The sequence below is a fragment of the Marmota monax genome, unplaced genomic scaffold (genome assembly GCF_021218885.2).
Source record: "Marmota monax isolate L192 unplaced genomic scaffold, Marmota_monax_Labrador192_F-V1.1 WCK01_AAM20220418_F8-fsc00044, whole genome shotgun sequence".
Classification (NCBI taxonomy): domain Eukaryota; kingdom Metazoa; phylum Chordata; class Mammalia; order Rodentia; family Sciuridae; genus Marmota; species Marmota monax.
In genome coordinates this window covers 8493031-8518500 of record NW_026695198.1, presented here as the reverse complement: position 1 = coordinate 8518500, position 25470 = coordinate 8493031, and the positions used below count along the sequence as shown (strand labels likewise).

Here is a 25470-nt window from a genome sequence, read left to right as displayed (position 1 = left end):
CTCTTGATAGGTTATACTAATTTGAAATGCCTGCCAGCAGTGTATAAACATGCTCAAGGCGTTTCAGCACCTGTTCTGGGTCTAACCATTCATTCTTATATTTTAGGCATTTTGATTTTTGTCTGAAAATAGTATCTTATTATAATAATGTCACGCATTTATAAATTTTTTGGTCTTTTATTTCTTCATAATAACTGCTTCTAGGGCTGGGGTTGTGACTCAGAGGTAGAGTGCTCACCTAGCACATGTAAGGCCCTGGGTTCAATTCTCAGCACCACATAAAAATAAATAAAATAAAGCTATTGTGTCCGACTACAACTAAAAAATATTTTTAAAAAATAATAACTGCTTCTCTATATTCTTTATTTACTTTTCTTTAGGAATGTTTATACCTATCTTACTGATTTGTCAATTCCTTCATGCATTAAACATACCAGCTGTATGCCATATTTTCAAAGCTCATTTCTTGAATTTTAAACTTGGTTGATGGGTCCCTTTGCCATATTGAGGCTTCAATTATGCAAGCAAATCTATTCCCTCCTTTCCTTTGTGATGTCTTCTGTTGTCATCCTATGCAAAGCTTCCTCACTCCAAGCACATATGTATTGAAAGGAACATTCATTCAGTGTTTATTTAACACTCATGTTAAGTCCCTATCATGCACTAAGACTGGTAAAATGGTGTTAATAAGATAAGACTTTTTAGTTAAGTAAATTGGTTCTTTCTTAATTGGTGTCTCTGGTGTGATCCTTTTTCTGGATTGTTACCAGAAAATAAACGTCTGATTTTATTAAAAAAAAAAAAAAAAGGCAATATATTGAAAAACAAAAGTAATGACAGAAGTGTCACAGGCAATTTCTATTTTTTTTATTTAAAGAGGTGAAAGTGTTTCCATTTTAATGTATTGACTAAAAATTGCCGGTTGTTTTGAATGTAATATTAACTTTCTAAAGGATTTAAAGATAACTATAGGCACATCTTGTAATCTTTACAATTCCCTTGTTCAGTATGGCAAAAGGACTCTTTCCAAGGAAGATATGACTCTTAGATACAGGATAAATTCTGGAATGAATATAATTTTGATAAGTTTACAGCATAGGATTTATTGCATGCTATTTGTTTCACTGGGGATTTATTGAATGCATGAATACAGAGTGAAACATTTCAATTTGTACGTCTTTTGGGGTACAGAAAGTTTTGAAGTATAAAGACAAACCTATTTCTGAATGTGTTGCATTCACAAAGTCTGGGGATGATTTAAAGGACTTTATGAAATAACTTGGTGCCCTATTTGATTTATACATTGAGTTTGGATCCTAGACCCCAAATAAGATACAGTCTTACTGCTGATCAGATTTTCTGATATAGGACCCTGGGTGGTTGAAGGAGTCTGTGCACTAGTTGATGTGATTCTCACAGTGATCTTGGGAAAATTGGTAGATGATCTGTTGTTGGCTTCAATTTTTATTGAATTCTGGAGAGATTGTTATGTAGTTAATATGTTGTAGAATGGAGACGGATCAAGGGCTTCTGATTACAATATGAAGTACTCTTGTTCTAGTTTTCTACTTCTCAGCACAAAAAGTAAAGATTGAAAAGAATGAAATACTCAAATCTATGTACCATTTTTAATTGTCTATATAACTGTGCTTTCTTGAATCAAGAATTGACTGTGGCTGTAGGTATGTCTACTTAATAATAGTAAACATTTTGAGGTTTGCCAGTAGAAATGATAAAGAAATCTGCTAGGTACAGTGGTGCATACCTGTAATCCTAGCTACTTGGGAGGCAGAGGCAAGAGGATTACAAGTTTGAGGACAGCCTGGGCATCTTAGACTCTCTCAAAATAAAATAAAAAGGACTGGGGATGTAGCTCAGTGGAAGAGTATTTGTATAGCATGTGTGAGGTCTAGGGTTCAGTTCCTAGTACCACAAAAACAAAACAACAACACATAACTGATGCAAGTCATAGTAAGGTTCTCCCATATTTCAATAATATTTATAAAAGGTATACATTTTCTATAATTCTGTTAGCTAATAGTATTTGTATTCTATTTTTGAAAGAGAAATGTTTCACTGAAGTAAACATTTTAATTGTAAAATGGTATTTGCAAGTGAAAACAATAATTAACATTAATTTCATTTTTCCGTAGTGTGCTAAAACTTTCATAAATCTGATGACTCATATCTCCAAAGAACAGACAGTGCAGTACATACTAACTATGGTTGATGATATGTTGCAGGTAGGTATATTCATTTCTTAATACCTTTGGTGACTTCATCTTTTTGTTTACAGAAATAACATTTCTGTAAGGTTTCACTTAACTCATTGGTAGTGCTAAAGATGGAAGTATTCACACGTAAGCTATTTTTTGTTTTTCAGAATATCAAGTAACCCATATATAGCTTTTGTTGAGCTACCTCAGAGTTTTGCATTGAATACCAACAAAATTTGGTGAATCATATGAGGCTTTGTGGATACTTTGTGTACTAAAACTGACATGGCTTTCCTTTTTTTTTCTGATAAAGGGCGTATAATTTTTATTTAAGTTTGTTGCCATTTTTACTGAGTTGCTTTAAATTTTCAAATAAGGGAGTAATGATATCTTTATGGAAATTTTGTATGCAAGAACAAGGGGTGTCATTCAATTTATTTAAATACATGTTTGTTTAGGAGTGTTGTAGCGTTTTTCACATAGAGGATTTTGTACATTTCTTACCTTAAGCCTAAGTATTTTGTCTCCCTTATTGCTGTTATAAACATCAGTTCTATTCTGTTCTATTATTGAACTGATTTGTTTATGCAGACAAAGCAATAGCTTTGTAAATCAGTATTATAGTCTCTGTATATCAATATTATATTTGAGTTCTTAAGTCAATTGTTTAATTTTCTATGTCTGCATAGCAACAGCAATTGCCCAGTGCACCAGACTAGAAGGACTTTATCCTTATTTTCTTTAAGGTTTGTAGCCTGGTTCCTCTACCAATGAAGTATAATGGCTTACCTGAATTTTGAATCCTTTGTCAAAGTCATTATCATAACTATTTTAAACTAATGAGTAATTGCTTAAGAATATAGTAGTCTTTTCCTCAAGTAGGTTGCTGTTAGCACAGATGGATATTAAACCAGTGTATTTAAAAATAATTAAAAAATGATGTTATTATTTATGTGGTTATTTTAGAAAATATTGCTGCTTATCAACTGTATTCACTTAATGAACCAAAAGTGGATTTTAGCCAGTGATATGCAGAAAAGTTTAGGAGATATTTGCATAATTTGAACCAACTCCTATATCTGCCTGCCTGAGTGATATGCTGGTTTTACTGTGTTTATTATCCTGAGTTTTCTATCAAGATGTGCTAGAAGTAACTTTGAACATTTGAGATTTATGTAGTTCTGTTTCTCTTACCTGTTTGTTAATAGTTGATGAATTTCCTGCTTATCCTTCATCTAGGCTTTTATGACCCCTCCTAATTTCCTTTGTATGGTGGCCATGATGTTGACACTTTGGTGTCCAAAGATGTGTCAAGACATGTTGGAAGCAGCAGGTTAGAGGGTATAGGCTGAGAAGAAATGTAATGTATAGTTCCACCTTGTGATTTAAAATAATCATAATCATTAAAGGTGATTTTATTTGTAAAGTATCTGTCCCTACCACCATCTCTACCCACTGCCCCATAATAATAATGAGAGAGATACTCATATACCTAGAGGGGGGAAAGAACATATACCTAAAGGGATATAAAATAAAAGGTTGAGAACTAGTCACAATTTTTGCATTCATCAGTGAAATTCATTTGGATTAGTGGTACAATTTTTTTTTGTTTTAGGAAAATCACCAGCGCGTCAGCATTTTCTTTGAGTATGCGAAACGTAGCAAGAGTACTGCCTGGCCGTACTTTCTGCCAATGTTGAATCGTCAGGATCCCTTTACTGTTCATATGGTAAATTCTGAATTGATCATATTGTTTTTAAAATAATAGTATATATGTGATATAACAAAGGAATTTATTTTTAAGAAACATATTTTCACTTTTTTAAAAGTATTGACATAAAATCATGGTCACATTCTGATTTAGATAAGAAACATTTATGACCTGGTAACTTGCCAGTTCTCAGAAGAGTAACTACTGTGACATTAGCTTTTCTTAATAGTGTGCTTAGTAAAAAGCGGACATTAGTGAGTTGGAAGGAGATAGAGTTGCTCTGACACAAAGTTTTGTAGATTACTGGGTAATAATGAGTTCACTAGTATCAGTCTGTGGTGACTTTACATGTGCAAACAGCTCAAATTTTCTATAGTAGGATTAACTACAGTGTACCATGTAGAACTTGAATTTTTCTTTGAAGCAGCTGCTGTGTTTAATTTTATTTTAATTAAGTAATTGCCTGCTTTTTAATATCTTAAGCACTCTTATTTTAGTCTTAGCTTGAAGGGCTGTTTTTAGAAGATCTAACATTGAAGAATCTTTCTTAGAGAGTGGAGAAGGGATGAGAGGAGGGAGAGAATAAATGCTTGCATAAACAAGCTTTATCTATGTCCAGTGGAGGGCCTGGGGCAGGAGTGGAGTGGGGTGGGGAAGAAGGAAGAGGATCTTGGAGGCTCTTCCTTGTTTCAGTAGGTAGCTTTAAATTATTCAAATCAGAGGCTATTGTCTGAAACATTTTTGTGCATGTATGTTGCCTCTCTCTCTCCCTCTTCCTCCATGTGTTTCTGTATTTATTTATGTGTTAGTGCATTTATATATTGTATGTATAATAAAACATTTATAAAATGGGAACTTAAAAAGGAAGACTAATGGTATAAACTGCATTTTAAAGAATAACTTTTTAAAAAACAATAACATGCTTCCTTCTTCTAAATTTTGGAGTCCTATTTTCACTGTCTATTTGCCTGACTGAAATATCTTTTTAGTGTTATAATAAAATTCACAAATATATTAAAGAGCAAATGTACAGCCATGATAAGTTATACTACTTGTGGCCAACCTTTTAACTTTCTAGGGTCAGATTGTTGTTGATTTGCCATGTGTTGGTGGAGATTATGCTAGGAGTAGAAATGTCAGATCTCTTGTTTCTTTGTCTTTTACTTATATGCACAAGTAGTGCATATGCTGTTGATACTGGGCATTGAACCAAGAACCCTCAGTTATTCTAGGAAAGTGCTCTACCACTGAGCTACATTCTAACCTTTTTACTTTGACATGGTCTCTCTAAGTTGCTCAGGCTGGCTTCAAACTTGTGATCCTCTTGTCTCAGCCTCCTGAGCAGCTGGAAATGAGATTCTTAAAACATCTCATTTTGGTTCACTTTAGTGGATATATCTAAAAATACATTTTGAATGTTTGTATTTCAAAATAAATTTAAAAATGTGAATTATAAACTATTTTTCAGGAATCAAGTGCTATAAAAATCATATATCAAAGTGATTAGAAGTTGAGTTTCAAGGCAAATGATGTGATGTTTTCAATCAGGATGGTATTCAAATGTATTCCTTTTTTGTTTTCAGGCAGCAAGAATTATTGCCAAGTTAGCAGCTTGGGGAAAAGAACTGATGGAAGGCAGTGACTTAAATTACTATTTCAATTGGATAAAAACTCAGCTGAGTTCACAGGTAACAGAAATTTCTTTTAGTATCTTTAAAAGGAACATAATATCCATGTTCTCTTAAACTATTTATAGTAAATATGTTGAATTACAAAAAAATTTTATTGAAAGTAATGCCATTTTGAACTTTATAAAGTAAAACTTAATAAGTAAGCCAAATTACTCTTGGGTATGGTAGCATGTTTAATTTTTCTTTCTTTGGCTTCAATTCAAACCTTTCTGTCTGTTCTGCCACTTGCATTTTCCCGCTCTTGCTTTTCAGTGGTCAGGGAGTGTCTTCCTTCTAGGTGGCTGCCAAGATTATACAGCTTGGAGAACTGAGAGGACCTGCACAACTCCAAAGAGCATGCTCACGTAAGGCCTCTGGTAAAGGAGAAGTAGTGCAGCTGGAGGGAATATGCAGGCGAGCTCCATGTCCCGGGGACTTCCAGGCTGCTTTCACATCTGCCTCAGGAATTTAAGCCATCAAGATTTGTGCAAGAATTCTTGTTTTTTGGGAGAGCTCTCCAAAAGTTTCTACTGAGGTCTTTCAGATCCTTTTGGTCACAACCAGGTCAAGCCGTCTAACCGGTTGTACCATTAAACAAACTGGTTTGTGTGCCACCACGGGTGTTATGAACCGCAGACAACATTTATAGAATGTTAGTTAGCCCGCTTATCCTTGTCTTGGCCAAAAGTCTGTACTGGGCTTCCAGATGTCCTGGGTAAGCCTGGAGCTTCCCAGTCCAGCTGTGAGATGGCTGTGTCTCACCTTGTTTTCATGATACCACAGTATGATTGTGGGATTGAATAGTAAGGCTCAAAGTGAGACATGAAGCTGCTTGTTGGGTATCTAGGTTGCTTCCAGGCATTTCTAGAGCTACTTCTTCATGAAGGAAGATGGTTTGCTAGTGAAACAGCTGGAAAAATGACAGATTTTCTGAGGAAATTGGCAAATTTTCTGTATTTATCCAAATAAATGGTTCCTTAGAAATGGGTAAAATAGAACATTTATGATGATTTTTCTGAGTAATTTTTTTTTAGGTTTCTAGTGACTAAGTGTTAGGTGATAAGGGGGAGGTTTGGTGGGAATGATGCTTAGAAAAGGAGAGAAATAACGTTGGGTGTCAGGGGGAGTGTTCTGGGGAAGAAAATGTAGTGGGTAGGTGACATGGAAGAATGAGACTAGGAGAAGTAATATTGGTAATTGTTATGTTGTCATCCTTAGGTTACCAAAAAGGATCTATTTGAAATAAATTTTTGGAAAGTTGTAATGTAGGTCTCAAGTGACCTTATTATTTCCACAGATTTTAATTTGAGGCTTCAGAAAGGAAGACACCATGACACTTTGCTGAGCTTTACTTTTTGCCTTATTGCTTGCCTCTTTTCGCCTAGTTGCCTTTAATGTTTGGATAGAATGTCTGAGATGAAACTGAATCTTTTTAATCACCAAAATAATTTTAAGTCTTTGTGGGCTTATTGTGTAAAATATTTTTTAAAATTTATTTTTTAGTTTTAGGTGGACACAGTATCTTTATTTTTATGTGGTGCTGAGGTTTGAACTCAGTGCCTCATGTGTGCCAGGCATACACTCGACCACTGAGCCACAATCCCAGACCATTGTAAAATATTTTTATAAGAACTACCAATTTGAAGATTTTACTGAGTTGGTGAGGTATTTAACAAACAGTATTTAAAACATAAAAAAAATATGTTTGTGAAAATGAAATTTTAAATTTCTAAATATATATCGTTTGTAATCAGAATGCTTATTAGTTAAATGGGAAAAAACTGATCCCTTTTTCTATTATGAAATTATCTCTCCTTTTAAATAAACCTCATTTCTGCTTAAACATTAGCTTTCTTTTAAGGCTGTATTGTTGCTGAATTCATAAAATGCATATTGGCAGGGCAGAGAGTTTGCTTCTATAATCTTGCACTCACTCTTTGGGCAGTTTCACCTTAGACTTTTTCTCATAGAAATATCACTTAAACTGCCTCACAGACAATTATCTTTCCTCAATTAACCAACATCAGAATTAACCGTTACTTGATTGTAACCATGTCCCAACAATTGCGGGAAAGTTTTTCTCTCATCATTTGTGGAAGTAAATATTTCAGTGCCTAGAATGGTTTTCATTAGAATTGAGCTTCTTGATATTTGATAAATGGTCTTCAAGATCTTTTCTGTATCTATCCATTGCTGTCTTTTTATCCCAGTCTTTGGCTTTCGGTGTGGTTTAGCATTTCGGCTTTGCAAGTCATCCTGCGACACGGTGCCTCTTCAGGGTACCTGCTTAGTCTGGCTTTGTGTCTCATAGTCTGCGCACTGCTTCAGCTTGCTCTAGGCTCACTCTCTCTTGCTGTGAGCATAAAGTTCTTCAATAGCCTTTTATCGGTATTAAATTGTAGACTTCTTATTCAAAGGAAGTAATGTAGGATTATTTATGATTTTATTTACTACCTTTACCTTGCTCAAATGTCATAGAACAGTGCTATATATGAAAAGTCTCTCTTTCCCTCAAGTGTTTTTTCCTCCCCCCATAAAAAGGACTATAATTTTCTTGATTTTAGAGGAAATAAACTTTCAAAAGCTCAAGTTAGTTACAGGTTTGGATATTTTGTTCTTTGACTTTATACTGGCATTTTTTTTTTTTTTTTTTTTTTTTTGGGTAGTTGGTAGTTCAACTACTTGGTAGTTATTGAATAAAAATAAACATTTCCTTTGAGAAATTCATTGTTACTTTTCTTCTTGCATTTCAGCCTTTGACTCTCTACCTTACATTTTCTTTGGTCATGTCTATATAATATTTGAGGTGTTGATTGTCATAATTTATTAGCATTCCTATAGATGACCTAATCTTCAGTCTCATGTAGTATCTTCTGTTGTCAGGCACCTATTTTGAAAAGCTTTGCCACAGAATATAATGTAGATAGTTTAGTGAGAAGCAGTCTTCATATTGGAAAAAAATTCAGTAAATAAATCTTGAAATGGAAATTTTCATTTTATTATATTATATATTATATTATAAATTTTCACATATAAAATTTAGCATCAGATTAGCATCAGATTATTCTTCCATTTTTAGTAATCTATCAATTAAGATATTTTCTGGAAGAGTATAATGATACTTAGAATATTTTACATCATCCTCATGTTTTTTTATAAAGTAGGATTAGGGAAAAATAATTATTAAATTCACTGAGGTCCCTTTTATAAGCTATTATCAGGTTAAAAATTAAAACAAAACTAAGTAATAAGTAATTTATTTCGTAATAGAAACTTCGTGGTAGCGGTGTTGCTGTTGAAACAGGAACAGTCTCTTCAAGTGATGTAAGTACATTCCTCCTTAATTCACTGGCCTCCTCATACTCTGAAAAGAAATTATTTTGAGTCACAGATATTTAAAGTTTCAAGGGGTTTAACTAGTTGCCCAAATGTAAATCTATGAATTTGATGTGTTGTCCACCCCCACTTAGTTCGGTTGTATTGCAGAGTGGTGTTATTTAGCTTTTTCTTGCTGTAACCAAAATATCTAATATGAACAACTTAAAGGAGGAAAGATTTATTTTGGCTCATGAGTTCAGAGTTTCAGTCCATGGTCAGCTGGTTCCACAGCTTTGGGCCTGAGATGAGGCAGAACATTATGGCGCAATGGTGTTGTGGAGGAAGGCTTCTCAGCTCATGGCAGTAAAAGAAGTAGAGGAGAAGAGGGAGATGGAGGGAAGAAGGGAAGGGGATAGGGAGAGAGGGAGGAAGGATGAGAATATAATCCCCAGTGACCTATTTCCTCTAATCATGCCCCACCTACCTATAGTTTTCACCACCTTCTAGTAGTCCATTTAAATTATTAATCCATCAAATGGGGACCAAGCTTTAAAACATGAGACTTTCAGGGGACATTTCAGATCCAAACCATAACAGAAACAATATATTACATGTGATCTGTGGTGATCAATTTTTCTATGGTCAAGAAACTTGTCTTTCTTTTTTTTTTTTTTTAAAATATTTTTTAGTGTTCACAGACCTTTATTTTATTCATTTATTTATATGTGGTGCTGAGAATTGAACCCAGTACCTCACATATGTGAGGCAAACACTCTACCCCTGAGCCACCATCCCTGCCCCAAGAAACTTGTCCTTTCTGTTCTCTTTTTTCAGTCCATTTAGACCTGAATTCAACAAGCATCTCAATTCAGGTGTAAAACTGGAGTAAATAATCATAAAGTTACTCTCTTCACAGTTGTCTGACAAAGCTAACTAATATCTGTCTAACCAGTGGGTGAATAGTGTATTGAACAGTTAACAGGGATTCAGTTCACTGATGGCCCTAAAATGTGCTGTTGCACTGTGCTGCTTAGGACTTTTTGTGGACTACATGGTGGTCAAACCTGGACCCCCTCACCCTCCCTTTCAATCAATCTCTCCCTACCTTTTTGTAGAGCCAAAAAGTTAATGGTTAAAACTAATCATGGTTCCCCAAGTTCCTTTCTTGGATAAACCATTTGGGAATGGTTTAACTTTGCTGTACTCTGATAGGTCAGGGATTGGAAATAAGTTTACACAGTAAGGATGGGTATGACTGGAATGAGCTGAGAGAAAGATTGGTGGGGGGAAGAGAAATGAAGGTGAGCTTTTAATTAGCTTCATTTGCTGGAAATGTTTCTTGAAAGCACCTTTAGAGAGTAGATATACTTGAAAGCATCATTAGAGAGTAGTGTCTACAAGCTGTAGATAGTAGAACTAAATTAAGCTCTTTATAGGCCAGTTAATATACATTTTGATTATTAGAGCTTCCATGATCTAAATGGAACATACCATTATGTATGTTCTAAGACTAGACAGCAGAATCCATTGTCAAAGTTAGGAGCCTGGCTTTCCTGGTTGGCATGGGTTGAAGGATTTGACAAATAGTATGTTAGACCAGAAAAGGGAATCTAAAGTGGAATCAGAACACAGTGTAGAACTAGCTGAGCCTTTTTGGGACGAGGGTGGGGAGAGGAAATCTATTTACTGAGCACTTACTCTCTGCCTGCCACTGTTTTACTCACTTTACATTTACATTGCCTGAGTAATCAAACTCTTTTTTTGATGAAGGTTGTAATATTAGCCATGTTTTATGATAAGCAGGGAGGCCAAGCAGAAAAACACCAGTTTGCCCAGGTCATACAGCCAACGAGTAGCAGAAACTCCAGTGAAATGAATTGCTTAGTGAGAGAATTATTCTTGAGGCAACTGGACAGGTTTGAATTTTTAGGCATTTCTCAAATCACATTACCTACTCAGACTTTTAAATAGGTCAATGTGTCTTGAAAGCCCCTTTTAGGTTTTCAGAGAATGGAGAAAAGCAGTTTGGTATTCTGCATTTCATAATATTGCCACTTGATGGCAGTACAAAACAAAAAAAATTTGTACACTGCACTATAAGAAACATTTTGAACAGTTTTTAAAAATTGTCCACAGAAGCATCATCATGAGTGGATCATTACAAATATTTTAATTTAATATGTAATATTGCAAAGGTGGAATTTCCTCATAATGTGTTATATTCTCTTTACCTAGTTGTGAAAATAATATACAACATCAAATTATATCTACTTACTTCATCTACTTAATTCTTTACTGGTTTTTGAATGTACATTATAAATCTCTTTTTCTGGAATAGACAAACTTTAGATAGGGCAGAGGGGTTGATGCATGGGGTTATAAATGATGGTGGAATGTGATGATTATTATTATCCAAAGTACATAAATGAAGACAGGAATTGGTGTGAATGTATACAACCAGAGTTATGAAAAATTGTGCTCTATATGTTTGATAAGAATTGTAATCCATTCCACTGTCATATATAGATAAAAAAAAATCTCTTTCTGAGGAAGCATCACAACCTGGAAAGTGGATTGTTGGGCTGATGGCCTGACAAGAGAATACTGTGATCTCTTACATTCTTTGGAAGACTTAGGATCTGGAGTTTTTGTTTCTTTGTTTTCCTTTTTCTTCTGACTACTTAACACTTAATACCTGTGGGTAGGAGAGCAGAATGTCTCCTAGCTTCCACATTTGACCGTTTCCTGTTTTCTGTCTACTTCCATTGCAGATCTAGTCTTGTATCAGTTATTTCTAGAGGACATTGTTTCACTGCTAGTGAAAGACTGGAATTTCCAAATTCTCCTTGCTGGTTACATGTTACATCTCAGTGTTCGGGAACAGTTCCACACAATAGAATTTTTTTGTGCTGAAGGAAACTTTGTCTATCTGTACCATCCATTATGGCAGCCACTAGCCAGGTAGCACTGGGGTGTGTGGCTGGTTTGAGTGAGGAAGTAAGTTTTCAATTTTATTTAAGATTTTAAAAGAAAGCTTTATTGAAATTTATTTCATGTACTATAAAATTCATCCACTTGCAGTTCAGTGGTTTTTAGTATACTTATGCAGTTGTGCAATCATTACCACAGTCTAACTTTGAACATTTTCAGCACCTCAGAAAAATGGAAAGCACCTGTACACACCCACAGTCTTTCTCATTTCTGCTCTCCCCTTTCAGCTCCTGGCAACCACAAATCTACTCCTCTTTTAAACATTTCACAGAAGTGAAAATGTGTACTTGGTTTTCTGTGACTGGCTTCTTTAAATTAGCATAATGTTTCAAGATTCATCCATGTTTTAGCATGCCATGATAGCATTTCAGAATGGTGGGAGAACAACTTAGTTTCTTTGGGTTTTTGTTACATTCCTTAAATTCTGTGGCAGTTCTATCCTTGTTAATGAAGGTTGGTTTTACTGCTTTGGCTCATTTTTAATTTAGTGCTGTGATGATGTGATTTTTTTTTTCAGTCTTTCAGAAGAGGTAAAGGATATCTGTGATTTAACTCTTTGTTTCCAATCCATCAAAAGTGCTGTCCAAGCAGTAGATATATGTGGGCTGTGTCAGTAATGCACACAATCAGGCCTATTCTTAAATTATAATCTGCTCTAGCTGGGGAGTTGTGGAGTCTGTGGGGTGTGATACTAACATGCAGTTGATTATAGCAGTTCCCCACTCTTTTGTTGTTTTGCTTTCTAGTCATCAGTAGTCAGTGGTGGTCTGAGAATATTAAGTGGAAAATTCCAGAAATAAAAGGCTTGTAAGTTTTAAATAACTTTTGTCATAGTCTGTTGTTACAGTTGTTCTATATTATTATGGTTGTTAATCTCTTACTGTGTCTAATTTATAAATTAAACTTCATCATAAATATGTATATGTAGGAGAAAACATATATAGGGTTTAGGACTATTTGCAGTTTCAGGTATCTACCAGGGTTCTTGGAACATATTACTGGTAGATAAGGGAGATTGCTGTACTTGTCTTAAGTGTAAATTTCAAGAACATATTATTTACTCAAAGCAGTTCTTGGTGGTTTGTCTTTTATCACGAAGTTAATACTTTTAAATATTGATGATCTTTAAAATATATATACAAAATGAATATCAAGAAAAGGAAGAAACATAAGAATTTTTAATTTTAATTAAAATTTTTTTTTCAAAATTTGTTCTAATTAGTTATACATGACAGCAGGATGCATTTCAACTCATTGTACACAAATGAAGCACAACTTCTCATTTCTATGACCATACATAATGCACAATCATTCTTGCAATCATACATGTACATAGGGTAATAATGTCCGTCTCATTCCATCATTCTTCCTACCCCTAGAGCCCCTCCCTTCCCCTCACTCCCCTCTGCCCAATCCAGAGTTCATGCATTCTTCCCTAGTGCCCCTCCCCCACATTATGAATCAGCATCCGCATATCAGAGAAAACATTGAGTCTTTGGATTTTTGGAATTAGCTTATTTCACTTACCATGACATTCTCCAACTCCATCCATTTACCTGCAAATGCCATAATTTTGTTCTTCTTTAAGGCTGAATAATATTCCATTGTGTATATATACCACATTTTCTTTATCCATTCATCTGTTGAAGGACACTTAGATTGGTTCCATAGTTTAGCTCTTGTGAGTTGAGCTGCTATAAACATTGAAGTGGCTACATCACTGTAGTATGCCTATTTTTAAGTCCTTTGGGTATAAACACAGGGGTAGGATAGCTGGGTCAAATGGTATCTCCAATCCAAGTTTTCTGAGGAATCTCTACACTGCTTTCCAGAGTAGTTGTACCAATTTGCTGTCCCACCAGCAATGTTTGAGTGTACCTTTCCTCTCACATCCTCGCTAACAATTATTGTTGCTTATATTCTTTTTTAAAAAAATAATTAAAAAAAATTTTTTACACAAATGTAGCACAACTTTTCATTTCTCTGGTTGTACATTGATGTAGAGTCACACCATTCATGCAATCATACCCATACATAGGGGTAATAATGTCCATCTCATTCTACCATCTCCTCCCCCTGCCTATTCCCCCTTATTTCCCTCCTCTCTGTTCAATCCAAAGTTCCTCCAAAATATTGGTGATCTTTAAAATATATATACAAAATGAATATTAAGAAAAGGAAGAAACATATGGATGAGCATCCACTTATCAGAGAAAATATTCGGGCTTTGGTTTTTTGGGAAGTGGCTTACTTCGCTTAGCATGTATATTGTCCAACTCTGTGCATTCACCTGTAAATGCCATGATTTCATTCTTTAAGGCTGAGTAATATTACATTGTATATATATATTCCACAGTTTCTTTATCCATTCATCTGTTGAAGGGCATCTAGGCTGTTTCCACAGTTCAACTATTGTGAATTGAGCTGCTACAAACATTGAGATGTGCTTGTCTTCTTGATAATTGCCGTTCTGACTGGAGTAAAATGAAATCTTACAGTAGTTTTGATTTGCATTTCTCTAATTACTAGAGATGTTAAACACTTTTTCATGTTTGTTGATCGATTGTATTTCTTCTTCCATGAAGTGTCTGTGCAGTTCCTTAGCTCATTTATTGATTGGGTTATTTGTTTTTTTGGTGTTAAGTTTTTTGAATTCTTTCTGTATCCTGGAGTTTAGTGCTGTATCTGATGTGCATGTGGTAAAGATTTTCTCCCATTCTGTAGGCTCTGTCTTCACATTATTGATTGTTTTCTTTGCTGAGAAGAAGCTTTTTAGTTTGAATCCATCTAATTTATTGATTCTTGATTTTATTTCTTGCGTTTTAGGAGTCGTCTTAAGGAAGTCAGGTCCTAAGCCGACATGATGAAGATTTGGGGCCTACTTTTTCTTCTGTTACGTGTAGGGTCTCTGGTTTAATTCTTGGGTCCTTGTTCCACTTTGAGTTAATTTTTGTGCAGGATGAGAGATAGGGGTTTAATTTCATTTTGCTACATATGGATTTCCAGTTTTCCCAGCACCATTTGTTGAAGCACCATTTGTTGTATGTTTTTGGTACCTTTGTCTAGTATAAGATAACTGTATTTATGTGAGTTTGTCTCTGTGTCTTCTGTTCTGTACCATTGGTGTACATGTCTATTTTGGTGCCAAGACCATGCTGTTTTTGTTACTATAGCTCGTTAGTATAGTTTAAGATCTGCTATTGTGATGCTTCCTGTTTAACTTTTCTTGCTAAGGATTGCTTTGGCTATTCTGGGTCTCTTATTTTTCCAGATGAATTTCATGACTGCTTTTTCTGGTGCTATGAAGAATGTCATTGGGATCTTGATAGGAATTGCATTAAATCTGTATAACACTTTTGGTAGTATGGTTGTTTGACAGTATGAATTCTGCCTATCCAAGAACATGAGAGAACTTTCCATCTTCTAAAGTCTTCAATTTCTTTCAAAATCTTTTATTTTTCTGATCGAATTTTTGGAAGGAGTTCCTAGGGATTATATATACACACAGTATAAAAGAAAATTAAATGATGAAGTATTTGAATACAAGACTACCTTTTATATGTCATTTTGAAAGCATAGCACTGATTATAATAAGATAACCTAATACTATGTCTTAGATGTATTCTTGAAAGTTGTATATAAATTAGCAATTTATAAAGTAAATCATGTTTTCTTAGTTATATTAACAACACTTTTTCCTCATAAGATTCTCAATAGTTATGTAACTACAGTATATTAATTAAGGAAATTATATTGAAAATGTTACTTGGACATTTATAAATTTGTAAATTATCAGTGAAGTTTTCAAGAATATATCTCAATTTAATCTAGGTATTTTATGAATATTGACTGAATGATCTCTTTTCATAAGTCATCTTCAAGAGAATTCTTGGCTATATACATTTTAATTCCTGAATATTAGGTAATAATAGTATACCTTACAATTATCTAGTGTTTATAGAAATTGATTTCCATTTCATAGCAGAGATTTTTTTGTTTGTTAGGGTTGATATTTTCTTTTATTGATAGTGAAACAATTTTGAAGAGGTTAAGTGATGTACCCGAGATACTGTGGCAAAACTTCTGATTCTTGTTGTGGTATTCACTCCCTTCTTTGCTTCTTTTCCTCTCTTCCATTCTTTCACCCCCACCCTACCATTATTTTTTGGCATTGCTGGGGATTGAGCTCAAGGCCTAAGCAAGTGGTCTGTCACTGAGCTACATTCCCAGCCTTCTTCTTTTTTGTTTTTTAAATGTCTTAACTTACGTAAAGTGAAATGCACAGGTCAGATGCTAGTTGGTGGGATGAGTTTATACATTGTAATTCTACCTGTTTGAGATCTCCCTTCACCTCAATTCTGATAAAATTATTGGTACTATATTATCTGTTACCATAAATTAATGTAGTCTGATCCTGAACTGCATACAAATGAAGTCATATTCATACATTATGAAATCTGTAATTACTTGGATTTGCTTGTTCAACATTGTGTCTGTGAAATTTACTCATAGCATTTAGCATTATTTTTCTGTTAGTGCTATATATTGAGTGATTGCTTCTAGTTTTTGGCTATTGTGAATAATCTTGCTGTGAACATTCTTTTTGCATCTGGAGTACCTAATTCTAGAATGGACTTGCTTAGTAATGAGTTATATGAATTTAATTTTAGTACATATTCCCAGTTTTCTAAACCAATTTATGTACCTCTCAACAAAGTATGAGAGTGCCATTTGTTCCAGTTCCCTACTGATACCTGATACTGTCCTGTGCAATTTAAGTCAATGTCTTTCTGATAGAAGCAAAGAAACCTCATCTATGTACACATATGTACATTTACTTTTTGTTTTAAGAAAGGAAAGTCATTCAATAGTCATGAAACATATTAAATTAAATCAGGATCCTTCCATTTCATGTAAGAGTGGTTGCTGCAGTTTATTTTAGTCAGTTATATTTCCAAAGTTCATCTGTCACTGATACCAGTATCCTGAATATTTTCACTCAGTATCTATGAAACAACTGCTCTGTGCTTCAATGCTGACTTTTTTTTTCAAGAGCTCACAATTCCAAAATATAGGTGAATAATGTGTTATTTCTTTATTTTAGTTTGTACTTTAGTCATATTATCATCAAAATGAGTAATGAAAATTGTCCATAGACAATTTTAAAATATTAGGTTTTACTTTGGTACAATATCACTGATGCTTTTGTATTTCTTTTATTGTGCATTTATATTATAATTTCTTAATTCTTGAATTACTTTGTAATTCTGTAGACTGTGAATCTCTGAGACCATATTCTCTAGGACGGTGAATTCTGTCAGTTATTAGTTTTCTTCCATTCGATGTGATTATTGTACTGTAATATGGTATGAATTTGTATTTTCAGCAACATCAGGGAGTTTATCTAAATAATATTCTCTTAAATGTGTTGAGAAGTAAAGATGGTGTTTTCTTTATCACTGAGGTTTGTTGCATAGAGTGCAGGTTGTGGTAGGTTCTCAGGTAGAATACATAGCACAGTGAGAAGAACACTAGCTTGGGTATGTAGAGAGTTCACTTCTTGTGCCAATCCAAGTCTGTCTCACTTTTTTAAAAGTTAAGAATAATGAATATTTTAATTGCTAACTTTTCAATTTTACTTTAAAACAATAAACATACATGATCCGTACTGCTGCTTTTTTTTTAAACCAGTGTTTCAAAAATGAAAAGGCAAGAATATCTCAACTACTAGCAACTTGGAAGGCAGAAGCAGGAGAATTGCAAGTTTGAGACCAGCCTCAATAACTTAGTGAGATCTTCAGCAACTTATCAAGACCCTGATTTGAAAAAAAAAAAAAGACTGGCGATGTAGCTTAGTGGTAAAGTACAACTCTCAGTACCAGGAAAAAAAAAATAAAAAACAGGGATAGAAATAGTTTCATAAAAAAATCACTATTATCATTATATTCCTCATTTGTTTATTCATTTTTTATACATGTAGGAAATGTGAAAAATTTTGCCATAAGCAACACTTGACTTCATAGTAAAATGATGCTGTATGCAGCACATTTCCAGAAGAAATGAAAATTGTTCAACAATGAGAATTTCTTGCCCTTTGGGAAGAAACACAGTTTGATGGAAGGAATTATGTTAGGCCATCTTGGGTTAGACATTCTTTACCATTTAGTTGTATGGACTTAGAAAAGTTGTATCATCTCATTAAAATTCTGATTCTTCAATTACAAAGCAAGCTGAATAATATACATACTTAAAAGTGTTGCTGGAAGACTTAGATGAAACAAAAATATGTTGTTTCCTTATATGAAGAATTTCCACATAGTAGGTGCTCAGTTTTTCTTTTACCCCTTCTCCACCATTTCTTTCCTTCCATCAGAATCTATCTTTTGTAATAATAACTAACAGTGGAAATGGCAACATTTCATTATTTTGTTTTTTTACAGTCCCTGATGTCAACATATACTGTACTCAAGAATCTTGACATTATCAAAGTATTTGCTTTAGTTTTTCCTCTAAGCCTGAGGTGTTTCACTTCTTGATTACTCTTTTGTTTGTTTAATTTTCTGATTCAGAGCAAGGAAAATGATTCCTACTAGAGAACTTTGCTTTATTGGATCCTTCAGGTGATGCTTTTATCCTTCTCGTCATTCCCAGGGTTGCTCTGTCACTAGTCATATTCTCAGCCCTCAGATACAATTTGGTTTCCCCATATATGTAATTTGATTTTTTTCTCTAATAGCCTTTAAAATTCTTATTTCGTACATTAGTCATTCTCATTATAATGTGCTTTGGTGTGGTTCTGCTGTAATTTTGTACATTTGGGGTCCAATAAAAATTTTGTATTTGATTTTCCATTTCATTCTTTAGGTTTGGGAAGTTTTCTGATATTACGTAATTGAAAACATTGTGTATTCCTTTGGCTTATATCTCCACGTCTTTGTATATAATAAATCTTAAATTTGATCTTTTCATGTTATTTCATATTTCTTGGAAGTTCTGTTCATGATTTCTTACCATGTTCTCTGTATGGTTGACTTTATTTTCAGAAGTATATATTTTGTCTTCATTACCTGAGGGTCTGTCTTCTAGGTGGTCTAGTCTGTTGGTGATACTTTCCACTGAATTTTTAATTTGATTTATTGTTTCCTTCATTTCGAGGATTTCTGCTTGCTTCCTTTTTATAATCTCTGCCTCTTTATAGAAGTGGTCTTTCAATGCCTGCATTTTCTTTCTGATACCATCCTTTAGTTTGAAGATCAGTCTAACTATTAACCTTTTAAACCCATTCTCTGACATTTCTTCTACTCTGTTATCTATGGATTCTATTGTTAGAACGTTTTGGTTTGTTTGAGGTGCTTTGTTTTCTTGTTTTTTCATGTTGTTTGTGTGTCTTCCCATCTAGCAGTGTGGATCTGAGGCAGTACAGTTTCTATCCTGTAGACTTACAGTATCCCTGAAGGCTTCCAGTACCTCACCTTTAAGAGGGAGACCAATATTAACAGCACCCAATGCAAACAATATACAACCTTCAAACAAATATCTCCTATTAAGATGTCTACAGTTTTGTCACTATACATAGAATGATGCATTCAATTATTGTCTAAAATATAAACAGTAAGTTTGCTAAAAGGGTTTACCTTTTTAAACGATGGATAGTGAGAGAACAGAAGTGATATGAGATGTGATGTTCATGAGGGAAAAGAAGAGAAGATAGAGGTAAAAATTTATAGGAAGAGTGAGGGGGCGGAATTAGTAGCAGTTGACTGTTAGCATGAGAGAGGCAAGAAAGAGAAACCAGGGAGACAGATAAAGGAGAAAAAATATATAGGGGGATCAAAAAATAAAAATATAAAGATAAGAATATACAATAAAACTATAATATACTATTCAGATATCCCATTCCTCAATAAATTGATACATGGGAAATATTTGGATCCAAAGATGGTAGAGATGTGAGAGAGAAGGAGAAGAAAAAAAAAAGGAAAGTCTCAATGGAAAATTGAACGATTGCTTCCGTTGGCTTTTAAAAATTTTCTCAGCTCCCCTTCTCTGCTGGTAGGTGGGGTTATCTGAATTTTGATGGTAGCTCCAGTCCTGTGGGTGCCAGACCCGTTGGCTGGGTGAGCCTATAGCAAGATGCCCTCACACCCTCTTCTAGTCTTCCTACCCGTTGTGCTGGCCCCTTCTGCCCTTGTGCACTTCGGGACTCACTGAGCGGGAGAGAGCCCAGTTTCTCCAACCTGTGCTTTACCTGGGGAGCTGCCCTCAGTTTCCAGCTTTCCACAGGCTTGCCAGGCCCACACTGGCCCCACACAGACTCGGCTGCAATCTGATGGACCTGGGCTTCAGATTTCCCAGGTGCTGCCTTGCTGGAGTCCCAAGATCTCAATGCCATTTCAGCTTGCAGAGAGACCACCAGGGATGCGCTCACACAAAGGAGCAACCCTGCAAAGAGGCGGCCAGAGGGCAGCCACTGGCTTATCCAGCAGGAAGACCTCAGGCACAACCAGACCTGCAGGTACCCTGACAATATATCTCTAGGCCCTGGCTGGTATCCCTAGACTGAGGCAGCCATTCCCCAAGATGGTGGCAGTGGTTGTGGCAAACCTGTAGGCCCTGAGTCCAGGCCTGGCCAGTGTCCCAAGACGGCAGTGGCCTCATGTAACCAAACCTCTGGGTACTCTTGATATGGACTTCCAGGCGGCAGTGGGCAGCTTGCGATCCGTGGGTGGTCTGCTGGCAAATGGTGGGCAAATGGACAAATGACAGATGATTAGTGGTGGTCAACCAGCTGTCTGCCAATTTGTGATTTTCTTGCTTCAGCCTTTTAGCTCTCTAGGATTATAGACATGCACCACTGCATCCAGCTTGAACTCATTACTTTAATTTCAACAATTATATCAAATGTGTAAGCCTTATATTCCCCATTTGAAGAAGTGGTTGTCATAATGATGAATTGTTCATGTTATTAAAATGGGAAATTTCAATTTCTCCTTTTATTTTGTTTTGAAAGTATGTTGAAAAATATACACGTTCATAAATTGTCTTTGTAAAAAGTTGTTTTGTTTTTGTTTTTGTTTTTCTTTCGGTACTGGGGATTGAACCCAGGGGCATTTTACCATTGAGCTACATCCCTAGCCTTTAAGATTTATTTTTTTTCAAGATGGGGGTCTCTCTTAAGTTGCCCAGGCTGGCCTCAAAATTGTGATCCTCCTCTGACTTTCAAGTCACTGGAATTAACAGGAGCACACACTGTGCCTGGCTCATTTTTGACATATTTTGATAGTTACAAGGGTTAAAAAATTTATTTTACATGGAAGACTTTAAAATAAAGAACTAAATGTGAATGATATTAAAAAATAATAAGAAAGAGTATTCAGGAAATAATACAGTGAGTATCTACAACGCCTTTCTTGTTTGACTATTGGAGAAGTCAGTCCAAATACAATAATACTTCTTCAGTGGAGAAATGAATTACTTTAGCAACTTACATGGAAACTATTGAGCTAACTGAGCTATTAATACTCTAAATTTCCTAGTAAAGTAGGATGACATAACTGAAAATTAGAAATTTACATGAGTTCTCAAATTGAGATGATTTAAATTTAAAAAATAGGCAGTTATATTAGGTCCATAATTTCTCTAGGAAATACTTTGAATAATCAATCAAATTATCTTGGCTTCCAGAAGAGATAGGGTAATAATGATAAATTGTGTCTATCTCTACAGTTTTGATTATTATCAGTATAGCAATTTTGATCACAGTCTTAGACTTTTAAACCATCAAATCATGTCTACTTGGGCACTACTCATCTGGAATTAGTATAAGATGGGTTTATTTGCACATTCCATTGTTTGTTAATTCGAGAAATATTTGTTGAGTGCCTTATAGGTACAGCATGATGCTGAGAGTGAAGTGCTGAACAAGATGGGTATGAGTCCTGCCTTCGGAGGGCCACATTGTGTCTGGGAGCACAGCATTAAGTTAATAATTACACAGCTGATTATTACAATAAATGTATGCCACTGCCTATTAAGGAGAAGCACAGGGTCCTTTGACAGTGTACAAGTCAGCTGTAGGACCAGTTCATTTATAATGAAGCTGCCACCAGTAGTGAAGAATCCATACTTGTACTATATTACAGATTTCAATAGCCATGGTGAAGGAACATAGAAAAGACTTAAAATAAATCAAGAATTTTTGTGTTGAGAGGAAAATGATAAATGGAGAGGAGAGAGTGCCCCTTTTTTGCCATTTTTTTCCCCCATTTTATGTCTAGAATCTTCCACAAGATATCTCTCTAAACGTGAAAGGTGGAATTCCTCTTCTTTAGTAAGGGTTTGTACCTTCTGGCTTAATTGGAAAAATACATATTTTGTTCTATTATCGAGATTGTTTTAGGAGCTGAAAATGCACTATTTTTTGTCATTATGCTAATGTTTTGAGTTTTCAGGCAAGTATATTCCTGGATATGTTGTATGAACAGTGTTACTACTTTCTAGGTGGAGCATAACATATAACCTTTTCCTTGATAACATGTGTCTATTTCTACCAAATGTACATAATATCATTGCAGTTTTGTATTTGAGTGCCCAGACTTTCTTTGAAGTGTTAGGCTTTTACAAATGTTGTTTAAATGATACTATAGATTTTAGTAGTGTCATATATATTAGGTTTTGTGAATTTTTATAACATCCATGGTTCTTTCCTTTGAAAAATTTGTTTTTAATAGTATGCTCTTTATGAAGGCTAGAGTCTGAAATTTCTTTTAAGTCTTTCCACTTCTTAAAAAATATAAGACTCATTGTAACTATTTAAAGAAGAGCCCAGACCAGGTATTTCTACTAGCTTTGGTAAAAAGGAGGGGTTTGTAACTTTGAGGAGAATGATTCATATTTATTGGAAATTTCAGATTTAAACTCAATTTTTATAAGGTAGTTACTATTTAACTGACTGTTTTAAGAATCATGAACTGCCTTTTACAGGTGTTTATTTGACTTTTTAGATGTGCCATACAGATCTTTTTTGAAGCTGTGTCTAGTTGTGTGCTCAGTGAATTATTTTCCTTAAACAAACAGTACCCCTTCAGTTTAAGGGCCAAGAAACTAAATACTGTATTACTGATTCAATAACTTGTCTAAAGTCATTTAATTATAGGCTTGTCTTGATGCATCCACTCTTTTTTTCATTTTTATTATTGTTCTTTGATATTTGTATAATCATGAATAATTACTATTTTTCTCTATAGTGCCTCTATTTGGGAGTATTTGAAATGTTACAACTCATTATGCTTATTTATCAAACTGTATCAAATATACTTTTACTTTATGTCTTTATTTCCCTAATTATGTATGTTAAATTGTCTTGCATTGTGTAGGTGTAATTTGGGAGACAAAATCATCTTCATTTGTAAGAAGCAGAGATAAAGGCAAACATGAGGATCAACTTTTGAAAAGATATCAGGGAATTTCTGATGAAATGATGCTAACCAATTTCAGTAAAAAACTAAACTTTTCCTGTAGAAATGGGTGTGCATGATTTTATGACTTTAAATGCTTTCACATTTTAAAACTATGTACTTTTTTTTTTTGGTGTAGAGTTCTCAGTATGTGCAGTGTGTTGCTGGGTGTCTGCAGCTGATGCTCCGGGTCAACGAGTACCGTTTTGCCTGGGTGGAAGCAGATGGGGTAAACTGGTGAGTGTCCTTTACTTTTGATGTAGAATAACATTTAAAAGCATTTCTCCCTGACATTTTCAAAGAAATTAATACATTTAATCATCCAACAGAAGTATTTTATATTTTCATGTCTGTTTAACAATGGATTATGCTAACTTTCTTATAAGTCAATAACTATCAAACTGAACATTTCCCTTCCCTTACTGGTTTGTGCATTTAAAAGAGGTTGAAGCCTGGATGGAACAACTCAGAAAACAAAATAATTATAAAAGTATTATGTGATGAATAAGATAAAAATCAGTTAGGAAATGTCCCATCAGAAAAAAGTGAGTGTCAACTGTTTTTATAAGCCATATAATTTAGTCCTTTCTTGTGGGGTCCTAATTTGCAGGTACGAAAACGTTAAGAAGCTGTTAATAAACAACCTAAGAAAAATCTCCCCCAAAATACTGGAATTTCTGTTTTATCACTGGAAACCCAATTTATACTGTACTCTTTTTAGTTAGTGAGGGCATTGTTTCTTTGTTGGAAAATAAACATACGGAATTAGGTTATCAGGCTATCAGTAGATTCTTTGGTGAGCAAGGATTTAGAGCAATAGTTGATTGACAATATGTGTGTGGCATCAAACTCTTTCAGAATTTTATGTTACATCTTCAGTGTAGATGAATACTGTGAAAGGGATCTGAATATTCTGGATTCCCTCTACAAATATGTGCAGTTTTTTAAACTTTCTTGGACTTCTGCAAAAAGCTTTTCTTATGAATTGAATTTAAATCATCATGTACCACTCAATCTCCACTGACTCAGTGAGTTAGTATGTATGTTCAATATATTTATGACTACTTACCCCTGAATCTACCAGGAAAAGTAGTTATTTCAGTTTGCCATCTGGTCCAGTAGTTCTTCTAAAAAAATATAGTTTTAGTTTTCTTATGAAAAATTAATTAATCAAAAATAGAGAGAAAGTAAAAACCGACTATTAGAAATTTTAATAGGAATTTAAATGTAGCAGCTCTTTTTGTAGTAAGTAAATTTTGATGCATAAATACCATAAAACAATGAAAAAAATCATCACATATTCTTGAGCAAAATTGACCAGGTTTTTGTTGTGGAATATTGTCTTGAAGACTTTTGTGTTCAATACCAACAAGTGAGAAAATTGTACTTCCTTTTTGTCCATAGAAGACATATATTGCTTACTCATTAATTATTGCATCTGAGAAAATTTTTTTATGGTATAATCATCTAAACACACATAATTTCACCATCATTGTTAGAATAGAATGCTATTTCTCACTTTGCTTTTGTCTTCTGATTAATGATTGTGAAATGTATTCTTCTATTAATCATTGTTATGGGTGGAAAGTAAAAAGTTCTGAATTCTCAGCTGTGTGTTTCTGCTGTTGGGAGATTCATTAGGAAGACTCATGGAGTCAGCAGCTGGGACTCATAGCTAAACTTTATTGCAGAGATGTGGTCAGGATGCACACAGCTAGTCTGTAAGTGAAAAAGACAAAGGCTGAATCTGGAAGAATTTACCTGCAGGCTTCCTCGTGCTCCCTCCCTTTCATGAGGTCCCACTGAGTGTACCCTCCTCCATCAACAAAACTGCAGCAACATTTGTGTGAGATTTCTGTCCAAGAAACGAATTATTGTCTCATCTTCCAAGCATTTTACTGGAGGCTAGTAGTGTAGATACCCACTGACTGTAATACATCAAAATTTCAGACTCCAAAAAGAAAGTGGTTATCTAAATCAAAATACTATAGATTTGAGTGGCTTATGATAGTTCTGGAGGCTGGGAAGTCCAAGATCAAGGTATTAGTGGTTTTGGTGTCTGGTGAGGGCCTGCTTCCTGGTTCAGGTTGGCTGTCTTTTCACTCTAA

At 34.6% G+C, this 25470-nt stretch overlaps 1 protein-coding gene across 2 annotated transcripts in view; it reads left to right on the top strand.

The window, feature by feature from the left end:
• Positions 1–25470, top strand: part of Atp6v1h (ATPase H+ transporting V1 subunit H) — a 108909-nt gene that overhangs the window by 8043 nt on the left and 75396 nt on the right. Inside the window, exons 4-8 of one of the 2 annotated variants that reach the window (XM_046428590.2) lie at positions 2154–2243; positions 3832–3945; positions 5511–5615; positions 8868–8921; positions 23502–23599. In XM_046428590.2, the coding sequence (XP_046284546.1) occupies positions 2154–2243; positions 3832–3945; positions 5511–5615; positions 8868–8921; positions 23502–23599 (461 nt within the window). The remainder of the gene's footprint in view (positions 1–2153; positions 2244–3831; positions 3946–5510; positions 5616–8867; positions 8922–23501; positions 23600–25470) is intronic. The other variant, XM_046428591.2, reaches the window with a different exon arrangement.